The sequence below is a fragment of the Lemur catta genome, chromosome 7 (assembly GCF_020740605.2).
Source record: "Lemur catta isolate mLemCat1 chromosome 7, mLemCat1.pri, whole genome shotgun sequence".
Taxonomy (NCBI): Eukaryota; Metazoa; Chordata; class Mammalia; order Primates; family Lemuridae; genus Lemur; species Lemur catta.
The window spans coordinates 60,882,511-60,899,603 of record NC_059134.1 but is presented as its reverse complement, the minus strand read 5'-3'; the positions used below and the strand labels follow the sequence as shown (position 1 = coordinate 60,899,603).

The window sequence follows — 17,093 nt, the reverse complement described above, 5'->3', positions numbered from 1 at the left end:
AATATCCCTGCCTAAATCAAAAGGATCATTAGAAAATTAAATAGGAAAAAGAGTGTCCATATGCTATAAAAACTCTCAGAACAGAGTATGTCATCTATCATTAATGTAGGTATATGTAGTCTTTTCAAGGTTTTACTTCCAATCTTGCCCTTAAGGGCTAGTGCCCAAAAGAAAAGAAATTATTTCTTCTCTGTATAGGTAATTTTGAAGAAGGTAATCCAGGTACATCTCTTTTCCTGAGATCCAATATGGTTGGGAGTTTTGAAGAGGAAGTCACACTTTTAGGGCAGATTATCTCATTTTATTGTATCCTTGTGTTTACTTTCCTTTTGCCATGCTTAAGCCTTCTGATAAATGTTCTTTAGATATTCCACCTTTATTTCAGAATGCCTAGGACCATCAGTAGTAGTAGTTTAGAATTAAACTGGACAGTAAGATGGAAAATAATAACTTTCTAACCACAACCAACTCAGGGTCTTAATAATTATATATAGAGAAAAACCAAAGCGGAAAATAATATTGAAACATTGGGATTAGGAGTATATAATCCTGCTATGCCTTTTCACATGGCGATTCCCCAACCAGATTCATCTTTGAAGGATCTGAGTTGTATTTTTATTATGGGAGATTTTTTTCTTAATACTGTCTTCCAAAATGTTGACATGAAATTCTGAATCAGAAGATTTTGAATGGAAAAGACGTTAGATCATGGACACCTAGGGATCCGACGTGTGTGTGGCCACATGGAAAAGACGAAGGATGCGCTGCCTGATCTCCTTTGTCTTCACTCCATAGACAATAGGGTTGAGCACGGGAGGAACAAGCAGATAGATGTTGGCCATGACAACAGGCAGGAGAGAGTCACGCCGCTTACTAAAGCGGTGCACCATAGATAATCCAATGAAAGGCACATAGAATATAAAAACAGCACACACATGAGAGACACAAGTGCTAAATGCCTTGGCCTGGGCTTCACGTGTCAAGCCCAACACAGTCTTAAGGATAAGCAGATATGAGAGGGAGATGAGAAGTGAGTCCAGGCCAATGGCAACGATGATGACAATGAGGCCATAGATGACATTGACCCGGTTGTCAGCACAGGCCAGCATCATGACATCTTGGTGCAGGCAGTAGGAATGGGAAAGGATGTTAGAGTGGCAGAAGGGCAGCCGCTTGATGAAGATAGGCAGGGGTGCCATCAGCGCAGCCCCCCGCAGCACAGCAGCCACGCCAATCTTGGTGACACGAGGCAACGTGAGCATAGTAGCATGACGCAGTGGGTGGCAGATGGCCACATAGCGGTCAAAGGCCATGGCCAACAGCACTGTGGACTCCATGCCAGATAAGGAGTGGATGGCAAACATCTGTAGCAGACAAGCATCAAACTGGATGGTAGTGGAATTGAACCAGAAAATCGCCATCATTTTGGGCATGGATGAGGTGGAGATGAGAATGTCAAGGCCTGAAAGCATGCAAAGAAAGATATACATGGGCTCATGTAGACTGTGCTCAGTCCATACAATGTAGATGATCGTCAAGTTTCCTAGCACGGCAATAAGGTACAGGGAGCACAATGGGAAGGCCAACCAGAACTGAGCTTCTTCCAAGCCTGGGAGGCCGATTAGGATGAAATATGTGGCACTGGATTCATTTCCATTGGGGGCCACCATCATGAAAAAGATGAGCTGTCACCAGCGTCGGGCAGGTAGAGGCTGGAATGCAAAGATAAGCCATTGTCAGATCTTGCAGAATCCCAATACCACACTTTGCTCCCTCCTGATGTCCTATTCTCAAACCCAAACTCTAATTCCATTGCCTATCCAAATTTTGATCCTAATCTAAATTCGCTCTAACTATAACTCAAGGATCTGGGGCAAATTCACCTAATTCCACTTACTAACCACATCAGTGTAGTTAATACTGAGAGCAAGTGAAATACTAAGATAAAAATTTTTAAGTCTATTTCAAATCAGTTAGTTATCCAAAGAAAGGCTACTGAGTATACATCAGTCTTAGATGGTAAAAATTTCTCATCACTTCTTCTATCCTATCCTACCCTTTTCCTTCCCTATTCTTAACACTAACTGTAATTCTAAGCATATCATTAGACTATCTCTAAAATGAATTCCAGTCCAAATGCAACAGTACTAATAGTAACAAAGATTGACATTTAAACATAACCTCATCACTAATCTAATGATTTCACCAATTCTAGTCTTAACCCTAACTTTGACATTAACCTAAGATTTAAATTTAATAGCCACTTCAACCTTAATCTAGAACTTAATAGCACCTATTTTATTATGATAAACCCTAATCCGATAAAACCTGACACTACCTTCATCCTGAACTCTAACTCCATATTTCATTCTTGCATAGTTTTACACTTGTCCAGACTACTCAGTTTATATTAGAAAAGGAACAATGGCTATAGTGAGTGTCATTGGTATCCCACCAAGATCCCATTCACAAAGTCAGCACACCTATCTCCCATCTGCAGTGGGTGTTGAATGCTAAGGGCTCACAGCTCCCCTTTCTCCAGAGAATTGTCCTTGGTGAAATGGGAGGCACCTCACCCAGGAGGTTACACTATGCCCCCATGAGGCACATCTAGAGGTCAGTGACTGCCTGACATAAGGGTACAAAGACCAGCCCCTTGCCTGCAGGTGAGAACAACACTATGGTGCAGTTTGTGCTTCAGAGCTCCCCAGGGAACTGTGCTGAGGCTGGTCTCCAGCTGAGAGCACAGACTTGCTTAGCTTTTGTCTCCTGCCCTAGCCAGCTTCCCTCCCTTTTTTTCTCATGACAGCAGTCCCTCAATATATCTTTTGGACAAGAATCTCCATTTCAGGATCTGCTTCTAGGAGACCCATCCAGCCTAAGAGAGTGGGATTGACACAATTAGAACACTAACCCTGAGTGATGATGGCATTGGAAACATTGAGGAATAATCAATCCTATAGCAGGGTTCAGGCTGAATATGAACTGAATCTGGCTATAAAGGTGATATATAAGGAAATATTGCTGAGGTGGAAAATGTCAGACTTGAGTTATCTTAGATTGCATCTCTCTGTTGAGAATTAACTAACTCCCTTCCTCCCTTCCATCCACAAATACTTATGTGTTCCTACCACAGGTTGAGCAACCCTTATCCAGAATTCTTGGGATTTCAGATTTTTTCTGATTTCAGATTTTTTCAGATTTTGAAATATTTGCATTATACTCACCAAGTTCAGCATCCCTAATCCAAAAATCCCAAATTTGAAATTCTCCAATGAGCATTTCCTTTGAGTGTCATGTTGGCACTCAAAAATTTTCAGATTTGGAGCACTGCAGATGTCTGATTTTTAGACTAGGAATAGTCAACCTGTATTCATCAGATCATTATATTACGTAATTTGTAGTTTTCGAATCATTTGAGACCTTGAGAGCTGGGGTAGGGGCTTCATGCATGGGTTACCAGGAAGTAGTTGAATGTGAGGCAAGCTCATGGCCAGTGTAGGAGGGATATAGACCATTCACTGGGCTCAGGATGTGTCAGTGATAATGGTTCCATCATTGAGCTGTCATCCGGAGGTTCCCTCATACCAGAAAGAGTTCAGTGGGAAAACACCGGGAGCATGAGTTTTAGAACAGAGGGTGACAGACTTCAATTCAATCTGTTTGAAGAGAAGGTTTAAGGCAGAGAAACTATATTTAACCTAGAATTCAGGCCAAGAGGCCCAAGTCATCAATCCCCTTTCACTCTTCCATAGTTTCACTGTAGCATGTGGTACCGTGAGCAGTCCCCTCCCTCTTAAACTCCTCTGTCTCTGTCCTGCTGTCCCTTATCTCTTTCTCATCACTAGTTCTGAGTCTCCTTTCTGGATCTCCACCTTCCTCTTCTTGACTCTTCAACATACCCTTACATGATACTGCTCTTTTTTTATCTTCAGTGCTCTTCTTGTTCCATAATTTCTTCCCTGACCATCTCATCTCTTTCAGTAGATAGATAGATAGATAGATAGATAGATAGATAGATAGATAGATAGATAGATAGAGATAGAGATTCCCAAATCTATTCAGTGATCTCTGAATTCTCTTTTTTGATCCAGATTCATAACCCTAAATTGTTACTGAAAGGGTCCACCTGGTTGTCTCTCAAGTATCCAACTCTCCATGTCCCAAAAGCTGAGCTCTCCCACAGACAGCCTTGTATAGCTGTGTACAGTGTGACCTTTGAATTCCATCCTGCATTGAAACCTCAGTCAACAACCTCACAAGCTGTGTGATCTGGGGCAAATCATTTAACCTTTCTAAGCCTTGGTTTCCTCATTTTTAAAATGATGATAATAGTCCCTGCCTAGTAGGGGTTAAAGTGAGGAATAAATGGTATGGTAGGTGTAAAGCATTTAATACAATACCCCACACGTAGTAAATATGCAAAAAATGATACCTGTTTTCCTCCAGTATTTCTTTTTTCTGTTATAGTGGCCTGAGCAGCCTCATAAGAGAGGTACTCTGATCCTGACTGCTGTGCCTCTGGTGTAAACTTTCTCATCCACACAGTCCCAATAATCTAACCAGTTGAAATCAGGTCACTATCTGTTGTTTTAAAAAATACCCTTGAAACTCCAAATTGATTCTAGAATAAGACTAAACCCCTTAGGAAGTAGCTAAAGGTCTGTCTTTCAGCATCTGGTCCTATGTCCTCCCTCATCGCCCCTCACTATGACCCCTGTGCTCCAATGACATTTCATAAATGTTTCACTGATTCCTGTGACTCTGTATTTCTGTCCTTTTTACTTCTCATACCTTTGTCCAGAAGAACTGCTGCCCCCAGATCTCCCTCCTTGACTTCCCACACTCATTTTTCACGTCCTGGCTTACTGTTTCCTACACTACTTTTACAAAGCCTCTTTCCCCTGGGTATAATTAAATGTTTGCTGCTCTGTGCTCCCAAAGAACTTTATTTAGGTCTTTTTTTATTGTATTTACCCTCCCGATAAGAATAACCATAATAGCTATTTCTATATTTATTTCCCTGGAATTATGAGCTCCTTAATGCCAGGACCCTACTATATGTATTAATTAGTGTTTAATTAATGTTTGTTGAAGATGAAAATGAGTTTTGTCAATGGAAGAATCCCTCAGTAAGCATCTACTGAGGGTAACACAGCCAAGGGGGTAGGTAGGACTGAGAGTTGTCTGAACTGCAGAGACTTTTGAGAAGGATGAAAGAATGTAAGGTCAGTGGAGAGAGATCTTAAGTTCAGAACGAGAATCTTTAGGGTCAAGCAGAAAAGCCCTTTCTTACCCAGGGAGCCAAAGGGCATGACAGGATGTACAGAAAACAGGGCAGCTGCAAAGTCTTGGCCCTAATAAATGCAAACTGTACATGCAGCACAGTTTGTGCCTGAAAGCAGGGGAAACCTAGGATCCCTCACCTGGAGACATCAGCAAGAAGATTCTGGTACTCCAGAGGGCCAGATATCTATGCCATCCAGCAATTTTATACAAACAGACATAGTAGAGCAGGGTGGTCCCCAGGATGAAAATGTGCTGCCTTAGGAAACATATTGGGAAAGAATCATATATGGGCATAAGCAACCCAATTGCCTCTGAAGATAAAGTGATGTGGTGAGCAGAATCCTGGTTTTGGAATTCATGTCTTGGCTCTTAATAAACACAGAGAATAATAATAGCTTCATAGCGCTGCTGTGAAATTATATGAGATAAAGCATGTTGAAGGAAGTTGCAAAAACTAAATAACAGTGCACATTTTCTCCCAGAAAAAAAGGGGAACAAGGCCTCTGAAAATGTAGGAAGTTTCTAAATACTTTCATTTCCCAATATGTGTCACCATTATCATCACTCGGCTTCTATGCACACACTCAGGCACATACATATTGACTAGCACTCAATCTCTCACAATGGCAAGACTGGGCCCTGATACAGAGATATTGGAAATCAGAAAGGGTAGGATCCAGCCCTCCTGGGAGCAAGGTGGCTAGGCAGCACAACACAGGCAGCTAGAGCTGGAGGTGAACTATCGGGCTGGCCCTCAGAAGTATGCAGCAGAAGCAAAGTGAAGGACTCTAGAGGGAGCCAGCCAGACAGCCCAAGTACCATCCTTCAGACCAGCCAGCCCTGGAGCATCCAAATCTCCAATAGTCCCTACAAGAGGCAGAGAGAGGGACCAGACGACTTCCAGGTAGCCCTCAAACCTAAGCAGCTGTTAGTAATTAGGACTCAGAGAGACGGTTTGGAGCTCCGGATGAAGTTGGAACTCAATCATTCTATTTTAAAAGTAAAACACAATCAAGGAAAAATAAACTAAGAAAGCTTTTTTTTTTTTTTTTTTTTTTTAAGAAAGCCCACACACTACCCTAATCTCCAGGGAATAGCCTTATGCCTGAGATTTTCTCTGAAAAAGTTGCACTATCTTAACAAGTCCCAGAAATGTTTCTTGGAGAACTATGAAGGACATCTTAGCCATTTTTGGGAATGGGGGAGCAGGAGCCCCAGCTGTGCAGAGTGGAAATCCGCTTTTAGGCCCTCAGCCCTGCTCCTTCCTTCCCCCTGGCCTTCAGGACTCAGCCTTCCAGGGCCAGCTCAGCCACCACCAACAACCAGCCCATCCTCACACTCTTCCCCAGAACTCTGAATTCCTTCCTGCTCACAGACCCATGGAAAAGCAGTCAGGGAGGTAGACCAGGCGCTATGAGCCCTATCTCTTCTCACCCAAGAGAACAACAGGGTCACTCTTGGCCCGGATTTTGTTGTTTTTATGTTATGAACACTGATTAAGCATTTACAAAATTCCAGAAACTATGCAGTGCCATCTGTGTAAAGATTATCTCTAACCTAGAACAGCTCTGCATGGTAGGAGGTCTATGTGTCCTTTTCACATTATAGGTGAGAAAATTGAAGCTACAAAAGGTTAGATAATACTCCCAGGGCTTAACAATTGACTGCTAAAGCAGAAACTTAACCTAGATTGTCTAACACCAGGCCCTGTACACTTTCCCTCATTCTTGGCCTTCTCTAATTTCTCTGAACCTTCTGAAAGCTAATACCATCTGCCCAAGAGACAAGGTAGGAGAAGGGCATGGTAAGTCTGACACCAGACCCTTGTAAACTCTTAAATGGGAAATCAAGACGGCAGCCCAAAAGACTCTCCTGAATAGGAATGTGGGCACCTGCCTCCTCTTCCAGCCCCATCTCCCCTGGCTGTGACATGGGCAGGCCCCACAATAGAGATTCAAAAGCTTTATCCTCTACCACGTATTTCCTTCTTATCTAATTAAAGCCTCTCATCAACCTGTCAAGTAGGTATTATTAATCCCATTTGACAGATAAGGATGTTGAGGATTAGAGCCCTTAGTGCCAAATCCATTGCTTTCCAATATGCCATGCTAGTGCCTTGCCCCTCACCAGTCTCCTTAAGAATGGACTGGTGCTTTGGTAAGAGATTTTTCAATGTTAGTCTCCAAGGAATCCAAAATTGAGGCTCCATGGGTCCAAAGGCCCCTCTATGACTCAGGACACCTGACCAGCTCTTCTCACTTAGGTTCAGTGTGGAAGAAGAGCAAGGAGGGGATCTGTGGTCACTGTCAATATCTAGGCTAAACACACGGAATGCTCCATGCCCAGAGCAATGGAGTGGGACCCTCTTGTGCTACTGCCAGCCTTTAAAAATAGTTGGAAGAGAATTTCTGTGGAGGGAACCCCAAACATACCTGGGAGCCTCTGGTGCCTATTCCCAGGCCCAGACAGGAAAGGCAGACCTCAGGGGCAAGGCTGTGGCTGGCAAGGACTGTGGGAGCTTGTCACTTGATGCTTGGAGAGAAAGCTCTTTCCCTAAAACTCTGTGACAGCAGTAGCCCCAGAATCCCATCTACCCAAATTACCTGCATCTGCAGTCCCATACGCCTTGCTTGGGTTTGATAAAGCAGATGAACTCTTACAAGGTGTTGGCCACAAAAGATGGAGAGTAAAATTTCTAACTCTGAAAAAGCAAAGGGAGGCCTCCACCCCACCCTACTCACTCAACTCAGCCTGGGCCCCTAAAATCACCCCCGGACAGAGTTCCTAGGGTTCAGGTTCGTACCCCTGCACTCCCCAAGTAGGGCGATATAAGTGTTCTACAGACCTGCAAAGCTGGACTTAGGTATCAGTGCGCTCTGGGGCTACTCTAGCTAGGGAAGTGCCTGATGTGGGACTTTTATCAGTGCACTCATTTTTTCAACAACTATTGCTTGACCGACTCTGTGCTGAGCACTGGAGATACTAAGTCCCACAGTAAAGCAGGCAGAGTTCCAGCCCTCCAGGGGCAGGGAGAACTGAGACAAACATGCAGGCATCAAGCACAAGGGCTGCAGGAGCAAAGGGAACAACAGCTCACCAAGCTGTGTAGGCTCAGAGGGCTTCCCTGAGGAGGTGACATCGGACATGACCTGAGGACCAGTTGCAGTTAACCACGCCATTAGTGGGAACTTGGGGACAGGAGCACTCAGTTAAACAACAAAAACATGGTGAGAGTCAAAACTGGAAATCAGACAGTGGATAAAACAGACAAGATCACTGCTCTCACGGATCTCATGTACTAGGAGGTCAACAACAAAAAGTAAAAAATAAATAAGCAAGAAAATTTCAGGTAAAGGTAAGTGTACTAGAAACAACGCAGAAAGCTAGAGTAGAGAAAGATGGGAGCTGGGCACCCATATTTGAGACAGGACCAGAGAAAGCCTCTCTGAGGACGTGACATATGAGCTGTGTGATGAGAAAAAACAGCCATTCTAAGACCTAAGGAAAGAGCCTTCCAGGCACAGGAGGCAGCAAGTGAAAAAGGTCTTCAGGCAAGAATGAGTTTGGGGTGTTCGTGGAACAGAAGGCAGGTCAAGGTGGCCACAGCATCGAGAGCACAGCAGAGCTTTAGAAGATGAGGTCCAGGGAGGGCAGGGCCAGATCACGTAACGGGGGCTTGCACAGCATGGCAAGGAGCTTTGCTTTAATTCTAAGTGACTTGGGGGAATTTGATCAACAAACTTGATCTAATTTGTTCTTAAAATTACACTCTGGCAAATACAAAGACCCAGAGAGAATGCAAACAGACGTTTTTTAGAGAGCTGCAAGTGGCTCAGTGTGGCTAGGGAAAGTGCAAGGCAGGGGAAGGTGCACTGTGGACACTAATCCACCTTTAAATGGGCTGAAGACCAAATCCTGATCCTAGGCACAGATGATCCGGGACCAGAGCCCCAGGAAGATTACAAACCCCTGGTCTCAGCCACAGCCTGACCCCCAATGCACAGTATAGAATGGCCCTGGCCCCTCAGAGTTCCCACCTCAACCCCAGCTGTATCCAGACCCCCAGTTACAGACTCAGCTTCAGCCATGCTAACAACCTGGGTACTGGCCCTGTTCACACATCAAACCCCAACCCAACCCCAATCCAGCCCCAGTCTAACCCCACCCCAGGCTGTGCTCAGACCCGGTTCACATTCATTCACACCAGCCCCTGCCAGCCTCTAGATGGGTACCCCAGTAAACCGGTCACTGCTTGAAAGCTATCCTTAGGCAACTTCTAACACCTTCAATGAACAAACCGAGACATTGCTAAGGATGCCTGTCCTTTGAGTCAGGGGCTTCCTTGACACCCCCCACTTCTGGTTGTTTACCACCTGGCTTCTCAATCCCTCAGCAGGTCTGATGGGGGATCCCTCGATACAAGAAACCCACACACCTGGATGTCCCCCAGGTCTCCTGCACTCACCTCAACTGTCTGGAAGGAACGTGTGCCCCCTTTTGTCCAGCACTCTTCCTGAAGAGGTCTGGCAGGCTGCGCTGAAGTACAGCCTCTCCGACTCCGCCTCCTCCTTTGGACCTCCCTGGTCAGGGTTGTTTATTCTCTGCCTTACCTCCTCCCTCTTTCTGCCTCTCCCTGCTGGAGGGCAGAGTGCTGTCCAGATGGTCCACCAGCAGCTACCCCCCACTAGCCCGCTGAGGTTTGGGTTTCCTCCTTGGCTTCTGCATCCTGGGAGGACGTGTCTGGGGGTGTGGGGAGGAGGGGAAGCGGGTAGAGAGGTTTCTAGACTCCTCACCAATGGGCCTGTGCCAGCTGGGACACTTCTGCTGGCTCCCAGTATGAAGTCAGACAGGAGAGATGAGTAGGAAAAAACTAGAAGAAACACATGTGTGTGGTCATGGTCTTTGTGAGGGTCTGTCCCCAAAATTTCTTCACAGGCCAGAAGAGAGGCAAAGTATGTTTTCAGGAAGACCCGTGATTAAGTGTCAGCCCATTTCCATTCCGAAGGTTTCTTTCTCCCCTGCCGTCTGTCCCATGGTGGACCCTGCTCAGTAGTCCCATCCTCCCTTCCCCAATGCCCTAGGGCTCTCTTCTCTTTTCTCCCAGGCTCTGGTGCCTGTGTCTGGCTAACTCATAACAGAGGTCCCCAGGGACGGTGCCTCTGCCTTCCACTCCCTGGAAGAACTTGTAGCTGGGGAAGGAGGATGTCGTTTCTTTAACCCTCCCTTATCCCCAACACCAGCCATATGAGACCAGTGACATCTGGTTTCTCTCTTAAGGGCAAAAATAGTGATAGAACATTGTAGATAGTTACAGAATAATTTGAATATGAAACCAAATGCCTTATATGTTAAAATAAGTAAAAACTATGTCAATAAATAGAACAGCAGGATTTGTACTTGGTTTCTCCTGATTTTTTATTGATTGGTTTTACAACTGTAAGTTTTAAATTCACAACACAAGGCATGTCAATTCAAGAACAAAAAAATAGACAATGGAAGATCAGACCATTCTAATTCAGACCACATCAAAATTACTGATTACAGCTGGGCGCGGTGGCTCATGCCTGTAATCCTAGCTCTGGGAGGCCAAGGCTGGTGGATCGCTCGAGGTCAGGAGTTCGAGACCAGCCTGAGCAAGAGTGAGACCCCGTCTCTACTAAAAATAGAAAGAAATTATCTGGCCAACTAAAATATATATAGAAAAAATGAGCCAGGCATGGTGGCGCATGCCTGTAGTCCCAGCTACTCGGGAGGCTGAGGCAGTAGGATCGCTTGAGCCCAGGAGTCTGAGGTTGCTGTGAGCTAGGCTGATGCCACGGCACTCACTCTAGCCCGGGCAACAGAGTGAGACTCTGTCTCAAAAAAAAAAAAAAAAATTACTGATTACAAGAGCTTCTGGTACCTGCAGGACCTGCAGGCTGACACTTGCTGTCATCACCCTAGAGCCATCTCTGCTGCCTCCGTTAACTTCCCATATACTTAGATGATGCAAAAACTTAAAAAATTACCCCAGAGACTTCTATTTCTATCCAAGATGAAGTAACAGGAAGTAATACCCACATGAAGGGGAAAAATGAGACAATGTGCATGAAACAATGGTTTGCAAGACACTAGACATCCACCAGGCACTAAAGGGCAGTGAGACAGGAGACAAAGTGTACAAGGAGGTGAGCTCTGCGGGTTTACAGCTTGCTGCCTGAAGGGAGTTCCCATGCGCAGCTAACTTCCCTCTGCCCTGCTCCCTCAGAAGGACTAGCAGAAACTCTCTACAATGAAGGCCTTGTATACATGTTTGGCAGACCGGCAAGAGAGGGAGGGGGGAGGTAAAGATGTTGTGACCTGCTATTGAGGCAGAGGACAGGGTTTGGGGAGGCCAAGGCCTCAAGTAGAGTAGGCAGGGAAGGTGGGAAGAGACAGCAAAGGCACAAGAAATCCTTGCAGTTAGGGTCAGGATGAGGAAGATGTGGTCTGGCCAGTGAGAAGGCGGAAAGAGGAAGAACCTTTCACTCCCAGAGCCTGAGCCATAACCCCAGGCTGAGCCCAGGAGGAGAAGCTGGGCCTCTTAGAGTCTTGTCTCTCAACTTTGGAAATTATGCCTGCTCCTCACACGCAGACTTCCTCAATCTCCTACCTCCACCCCACACACATACAGCACCACACACTGGTTGATGCCCAGGAACACAGACGCCACACTCACGGCCCTGCCACGCAACCCACACCCAACACACAAAGGAAATCTGCGCAAGACATGGGCACCACAATACAATCACAAAGTGCCCATACACACACACATTCTCACACACACACACACACACACTCACACACACACAATTAGGACATTACCTTTCACCTACATGTGACTAAAGACACATATACCACACAAAAGGATTTCATATCACAAATACTATGCACAACAGACATATGACCAAAGATAAACATCACGTATGCCAGAAGGTATGGCCACCCCAACACTACCCATTCCACAAACTCACACACCACAGTCTACATATTACAAATATGAAGCAAAGATAGAGGCAGCATTCTCATCAGACACACAGAGAGATACTGCCCACCATTCAGGTACAGATACTAGCGTTCTCACACAGACACACATCATATAACAACAAACAGAACCACACAAACACAGTAAATGTACAGTCAGAGACATTACTTTGAAACATACACATGCCAGGACACGGTGACCTCACCCACTGAGGCACAGCTGGAGCATATTCCATGTGCCCTCTATCTCTCACATACACTAAAAGGTACATATGTCCACATAAACACACCTACACACTCTCACCCACAACCAGAATACACAGTGTCATCCTTGTGGAAAAATAGTCTCCATAGAGCCACACAGATGTACACTGACAAATTTCACAGAAAGACACCTGTACCCACATGCATACAGAAACGTAAACACTTCACATTAGCTGCCTCCTATCCTGTTACCATCTCTTTCCAATCACTATCCCCCAAATACCTTCATTAGCCCCTGATTATGACTGGGTAACCACTTTAGGGTATGAGCAATAACTTTTGTAGGCAGCACGGATTCACATGACTTGGAAGAAAGAATAATTAAAATCACATCTCAAGACTGGAATGAATCATGAGGTGTGACATTTATAGCCTTCCCACATCAAAACTATTTGTATTTTCCAGTTAGGAGAGAGAGAGAAAAGGCAAGTCCATGACAGCACAGAGACTGGGGCAGCCTTTCTCCAGGATGGTCTGTCCAGACAGGGTCGCAAGTTCTTCTGTACTGACACATTCCTGGAGACAGAATGCGAGATCTCTCTAGATAACAGACAGCCCAGTGGGTTCGATTTTCCAATTACTAAGTCAATAGATAGGATACTAATCCTCCCATCTTTGAAAGTATTGAGGACACTAGGGTAGGGGTCGTTCTTACCTGCCACCTTGTGAGAACATATGGAAGACCCTTGAACGGATCTCCCTGGTCTTGGCTCCATAGACAATGGGGTTGATTACAGGTGGCAGCAGCAGATATACATTGGCCATAACCACATGAAGCAGGGACGTGGGACCACCCAGCCTGTGCACCACTGACAGCCCAATGAGGGGCACATAAAAGACCAGGACAGCACAGAGATGGGAGATGCAGGTGTTGAAAGCTTTGAGTGCTGCCCCCCGAGAGGACAGCTCCAACACAGCCCGCAGGATGAGGATGTAGGAGAGGCTAATGAACAGGGAGTCCACACCCATCACTGAGAGGATGATGAAGAGTCCATAAACCACATTGACCGTGGTGTCAGTACAGGACAGCTTCATAATATCTTGGTGCAGGCAGAAGGAGTGTGTGACAGTATGTGTTCGGCAGTATGACAACCTCTTCAAGATGAAGGGCAGTGGGAAGAAGAATACAAACCCCCTGGCCAGGGCGGCTAGTCCGATCTTGGCCACAGTAGGCCCTGTGAGCACAGATGCATGGCGCAATGGGTGGCAGATGGCCACGAAGCGGTCAAAAGCCATGGCCAGCAGGACAGCTGACTCCATGGCTGACAGAGCATGGATAAGGAACATCTGAGCCAGGCAAACATTGAACTTGATCTCCTGGGTGCCTGTCAGGAAAAGGCTGGCCATCCTGGGCATGGTGGCAGAGGAGAGGACTAGGTCAATGGTGGAGAGCATGGCCAGGAAGAGGTACATGGGCTCGTGCAGACGCCTTTCCATGCGGATGATAAGGATGATGGCCAGGTTGCCCAGGGTGGCCAAGGCATACATAAGACACAGAGGGAAAGCCAGCCAAAAGTGTGTGTCGGGCCCCAGCCCAGGGATGCCCACAAGAAGGAAGTATGCTGGGTGCACCAGAGTTCCATTTGGAGTGGCCATGGCAGGGATCAAGAGCTGGGGCTTCTGCATCTCAAATCCAGGCTCTAGGAAAGGGAAAAGTAGAGACAGCATTTGGCCATGGCTCAGGGGAGGGAAAGAATTTATAAGGAAAAGGCATTAGAGCAGTGATGGTACCAAACAGACTTACTTTTAGTAATTCTGTGCCCTAGCCTCTCTCTGATCCGATTCTCCTTATATACAACTCTCTGGACACCCTGAGCCTTGCCCTGAGCCCCTCAAGACCCCAGCACTGCACAAGAAGATTCTATTACTGCCCCATTCATCTCCATGTGTGAAGGCCCACTCACAAAACATGTAAAACAGTCCTTCATTCTCAGAGCTGATGTTGACCAGGGCACTGGTCTCGGCCACTTCACAAGAATAGACAGGATTGCACAGAATTGTCCACACTGGCCACTGCTCTTCTGGTGTGTGTTGGGGTTAGGATGGGTTTGGATCCATAGTTAGAGGTTCAGTCTATGGTTTCCTTATAGACCCACTATAATCTGATTTGGAACAGGAAGCAGGAGCTCAGTCTGGAACGGGATTCCAAAAAGTTTGTGTTCAGGCCTGAGTATTCTCAAATTTCCCTGATAGCATGATCTAAAGTAGTTGAAAATATCGTTCATCTAGGTCCTACTCCAGGTCCACAGAATCAGAATTTCCAAGGGAGGGGCCTGGAAATCTGTTTAAAGAACAGTAAGTCCCTTTCCCATAGGTAGTTTTTTTTTTAATCAGAGAGATTTAGGGAAAGCTATTCTGGTGTCCTGGAGGGTGGGAGGTAGGGATGAAGATGGTCTATCATTTCCAACCCCTAACAAAAAAGAGAACCAAATCTGCCATCAGGATCTCTCGAGGCCTGCGTGAGGGTCAGTCTCAGATTGTGCTTATCTGGAGCATGACACAGAAACCAGATGCAGCTGAGACATGGAAAGAAAATGAGTCCGTGCTGCTGCCATCACTCTCCAGTGCCCGCAGGCACACCCCTCCCTCCACCTTCCCTCCCTGGTGACCACACAACCCTCCAGGCTCTACTTCTTTCTCTACATAGACCACACTGTGCTAAGCCTCTGTCCTGAGATCCAGCCATATAACCTGTGCCACCCCCTTGATACTTCCCCTGGATGGCCTATGCGCTTCATACTCATCCCGCCCAAAATAGGACCCCTTCCAAACCTGTGCCTCTGTTCTGCTCCTGGTCTCAGAGAATGCTGCCACCCAGTGCCCACGTCCTCCAAGTCAGGGCAGCTGGTCTCATCCCAACTTCTCTGCTCTTTCACCCCCTACATGTGATTCTACTCTTCCAATTAATCTATTGTAATTTTTTCTCTTATGTGACACACCCTTCCTCCCCTGCAACCTCATTATATCATCCACTCTGCCTTGATTATAAAAAGAGCCTTCCAACTTGCCTTCCTGCCTCCAAATCCAGTCTATTCCAATCCATCTTCCACACCACTGCCATCTAAACAGGGAAACTGGATGTGTCAGGGTCCTTTTTATCAACTTGCAGGTGATTTCCATAGCCTTCCAGATAAACTCAGCACTCTTGAAATCCCATCCTAGACTGAGCTCCTGCTTCCTGTCCTAAATCAGATTACAGTGGGTCTATAAGGAAACCATAGACTGAACCTCTAACTATGAATCCAAACCCTCCTAACCCCAATACACAAGGCCCTTGACAAGGTAGCTCCAACTTCAGCCCAGCTTCAGTTTCCAGTCACCACCACCACAACATACACACACACACACACACACACACACACACACACACTTTTCCTGGTCAAGTAATTCCCCTTGCCTTAAGTGCAGAGTAGGAGGCAGGAACTAAGGAGCCCTGTCCTGGGACAAAGGACAGGCAAAGCCTGGCATGAGCATCACGGTTTGGAAAAATTCCTCTTTGTGTAGGTCACTGAACAAGGGCCGGGATCCCGAGTTCTGTAATCCGGAGCGTGTACCCTGGAAGCCCCCTGCAGTCAGCCCGGCTGCCTGACCTGGCCCAGCGCCCTTAGGCAGTGCGACCTCCCTCCCTGCCAGTCTCCGGAGGACTTTCCAAGGCCAGGCAAGCCTTCCCTGGCCTCTCCTGCCTGCACTGGGCCTGCAGCACTCACCAACGATGCCTCTCCGGCCCATATGTAACTTCTCTGAGGCCCTGGGGGGGTTGAGGGGCCGGTGAGGGGTGATTAAGGGTGAACAACCAGGGGCTCCCTGGGACAGGCACTGACCTCAGGCGCCCAGGGAAGGCTGAGCCCTGACTCCCACCCAAGGGGAATGAGCTCTGTTACTATTCTGAGGTCAGCTCAGGAGACTGGGGAGGGGAGGAGGTTCGTGGGGTGGACAGGAGAAAAGGAATGACAGGACTGGAAGAGACGAGCTACTGGAATGGAGGCGGGGTGCTCACCAGAAGGCACCCGCGCTCAGAAAGCAGAACCCAAGGCGACCCAGAGGGGGGCCGGGGGCTGCCTCTCGCTTCTTGCTGCTGCCCCCTCGTGGTCACTTCGGGGACTTGCAGCCTCCTGGCAGTCACTGGACAGTGACTCTGAGATTGACGCCTTTAAGAACCAAGGACCTAACTGACTCCTGAATGTGATTTAGGGCAGCGGCCCCCAGCCTTTTTGGCACCAGGGACCAGTTTCATGCAAGACAGTTTTTCCACCGATGTCGGGGGAGGGGGCGGGGGGGAGGCGGAGCTCTGCGTCCAGGTCCTTAAAAGGCCAGGGACTGCAGGCCACTGGTACCCATACCTGTCCACGGCCTGGGGGTTGGGGACTACAGATTTAGGAGAAAAAAATATTTTTTCACATTAAAAAATAAATAAATGAAATATAAAAGTAGAGAATTACACAGTTACAATCAGAATGTAAATGACTATAATCTTTTAAAAATATAGCAAGCATGCATTTCATGGTATGTGGGGGGAGTTTGTTTGTTTGTTTCTTTGT

At 46.6% G+C, this 17,093-nt stretch overlaps 2 protein-coding genes across 2 annotated transcripts; both read right to left on the bottom strand.

Annotated features, from left to right (window-relative positions):
- Nucleotides 1-442: 442 nt before the first annotated feature.
- On the bottom strand, nt 443-9,858 carry LOC123641548 (olfactory receptor 51E1). The gene is made up of 2 exons (XM_045556423.1): nt 9,755-9,858; nt 443-1,712 (listed from the first exon to the last, which is right to left on the bottom strand). The coding sequence occupies exon 2, from the start codon at nt 1,671-1,673 to the stop codon at nt 717-719; it is 957 nt and encodes a 318-aa protein (XP_045412379.1). The 5' UTR covers nt 1,674-1,712; nt 9,755-9,858; the 3' UTR covers nt 443-716.
- A 3,282-nt stretch (nt 9,859-13,140) lies between these two features.
- On the bottom strand, nt 13,141-14,243 carry LOC123641649 (olfactory receptor 51D1). The gene has a single exon (XM_045556527.1). It carries the CDS (start codon nt 14,221-14,223, stop codon nt 13,207-13,209), a length of 1,017 nt encoding a protein of 338 aa, XP_045412483.1. The 5' UTR covers nt 14,224-14,243; the 3' UTR covers nt 13,141-13,206.
- Nucleotides 14,244-17,093: the final 2,850 nt, after the last annotated feature.

Bases quoted from the DNA above. Each gene is read 5' to 3' on its own strand.
- LOC123641649 (XM_045556527.1), bottom strand. From the start codon at position 14,223: ATGCTGTCTCTACTTTTCCCTTTCCTAGAGCCTGGATTTGAGATGCAG.
- LOC123641548 (XM_045556423.1), bottom strand. From the start codon at position 1,673: ATGATGGTGGCCCCCAATGGAAATGAATCCAGTGCCACATATTTCATC.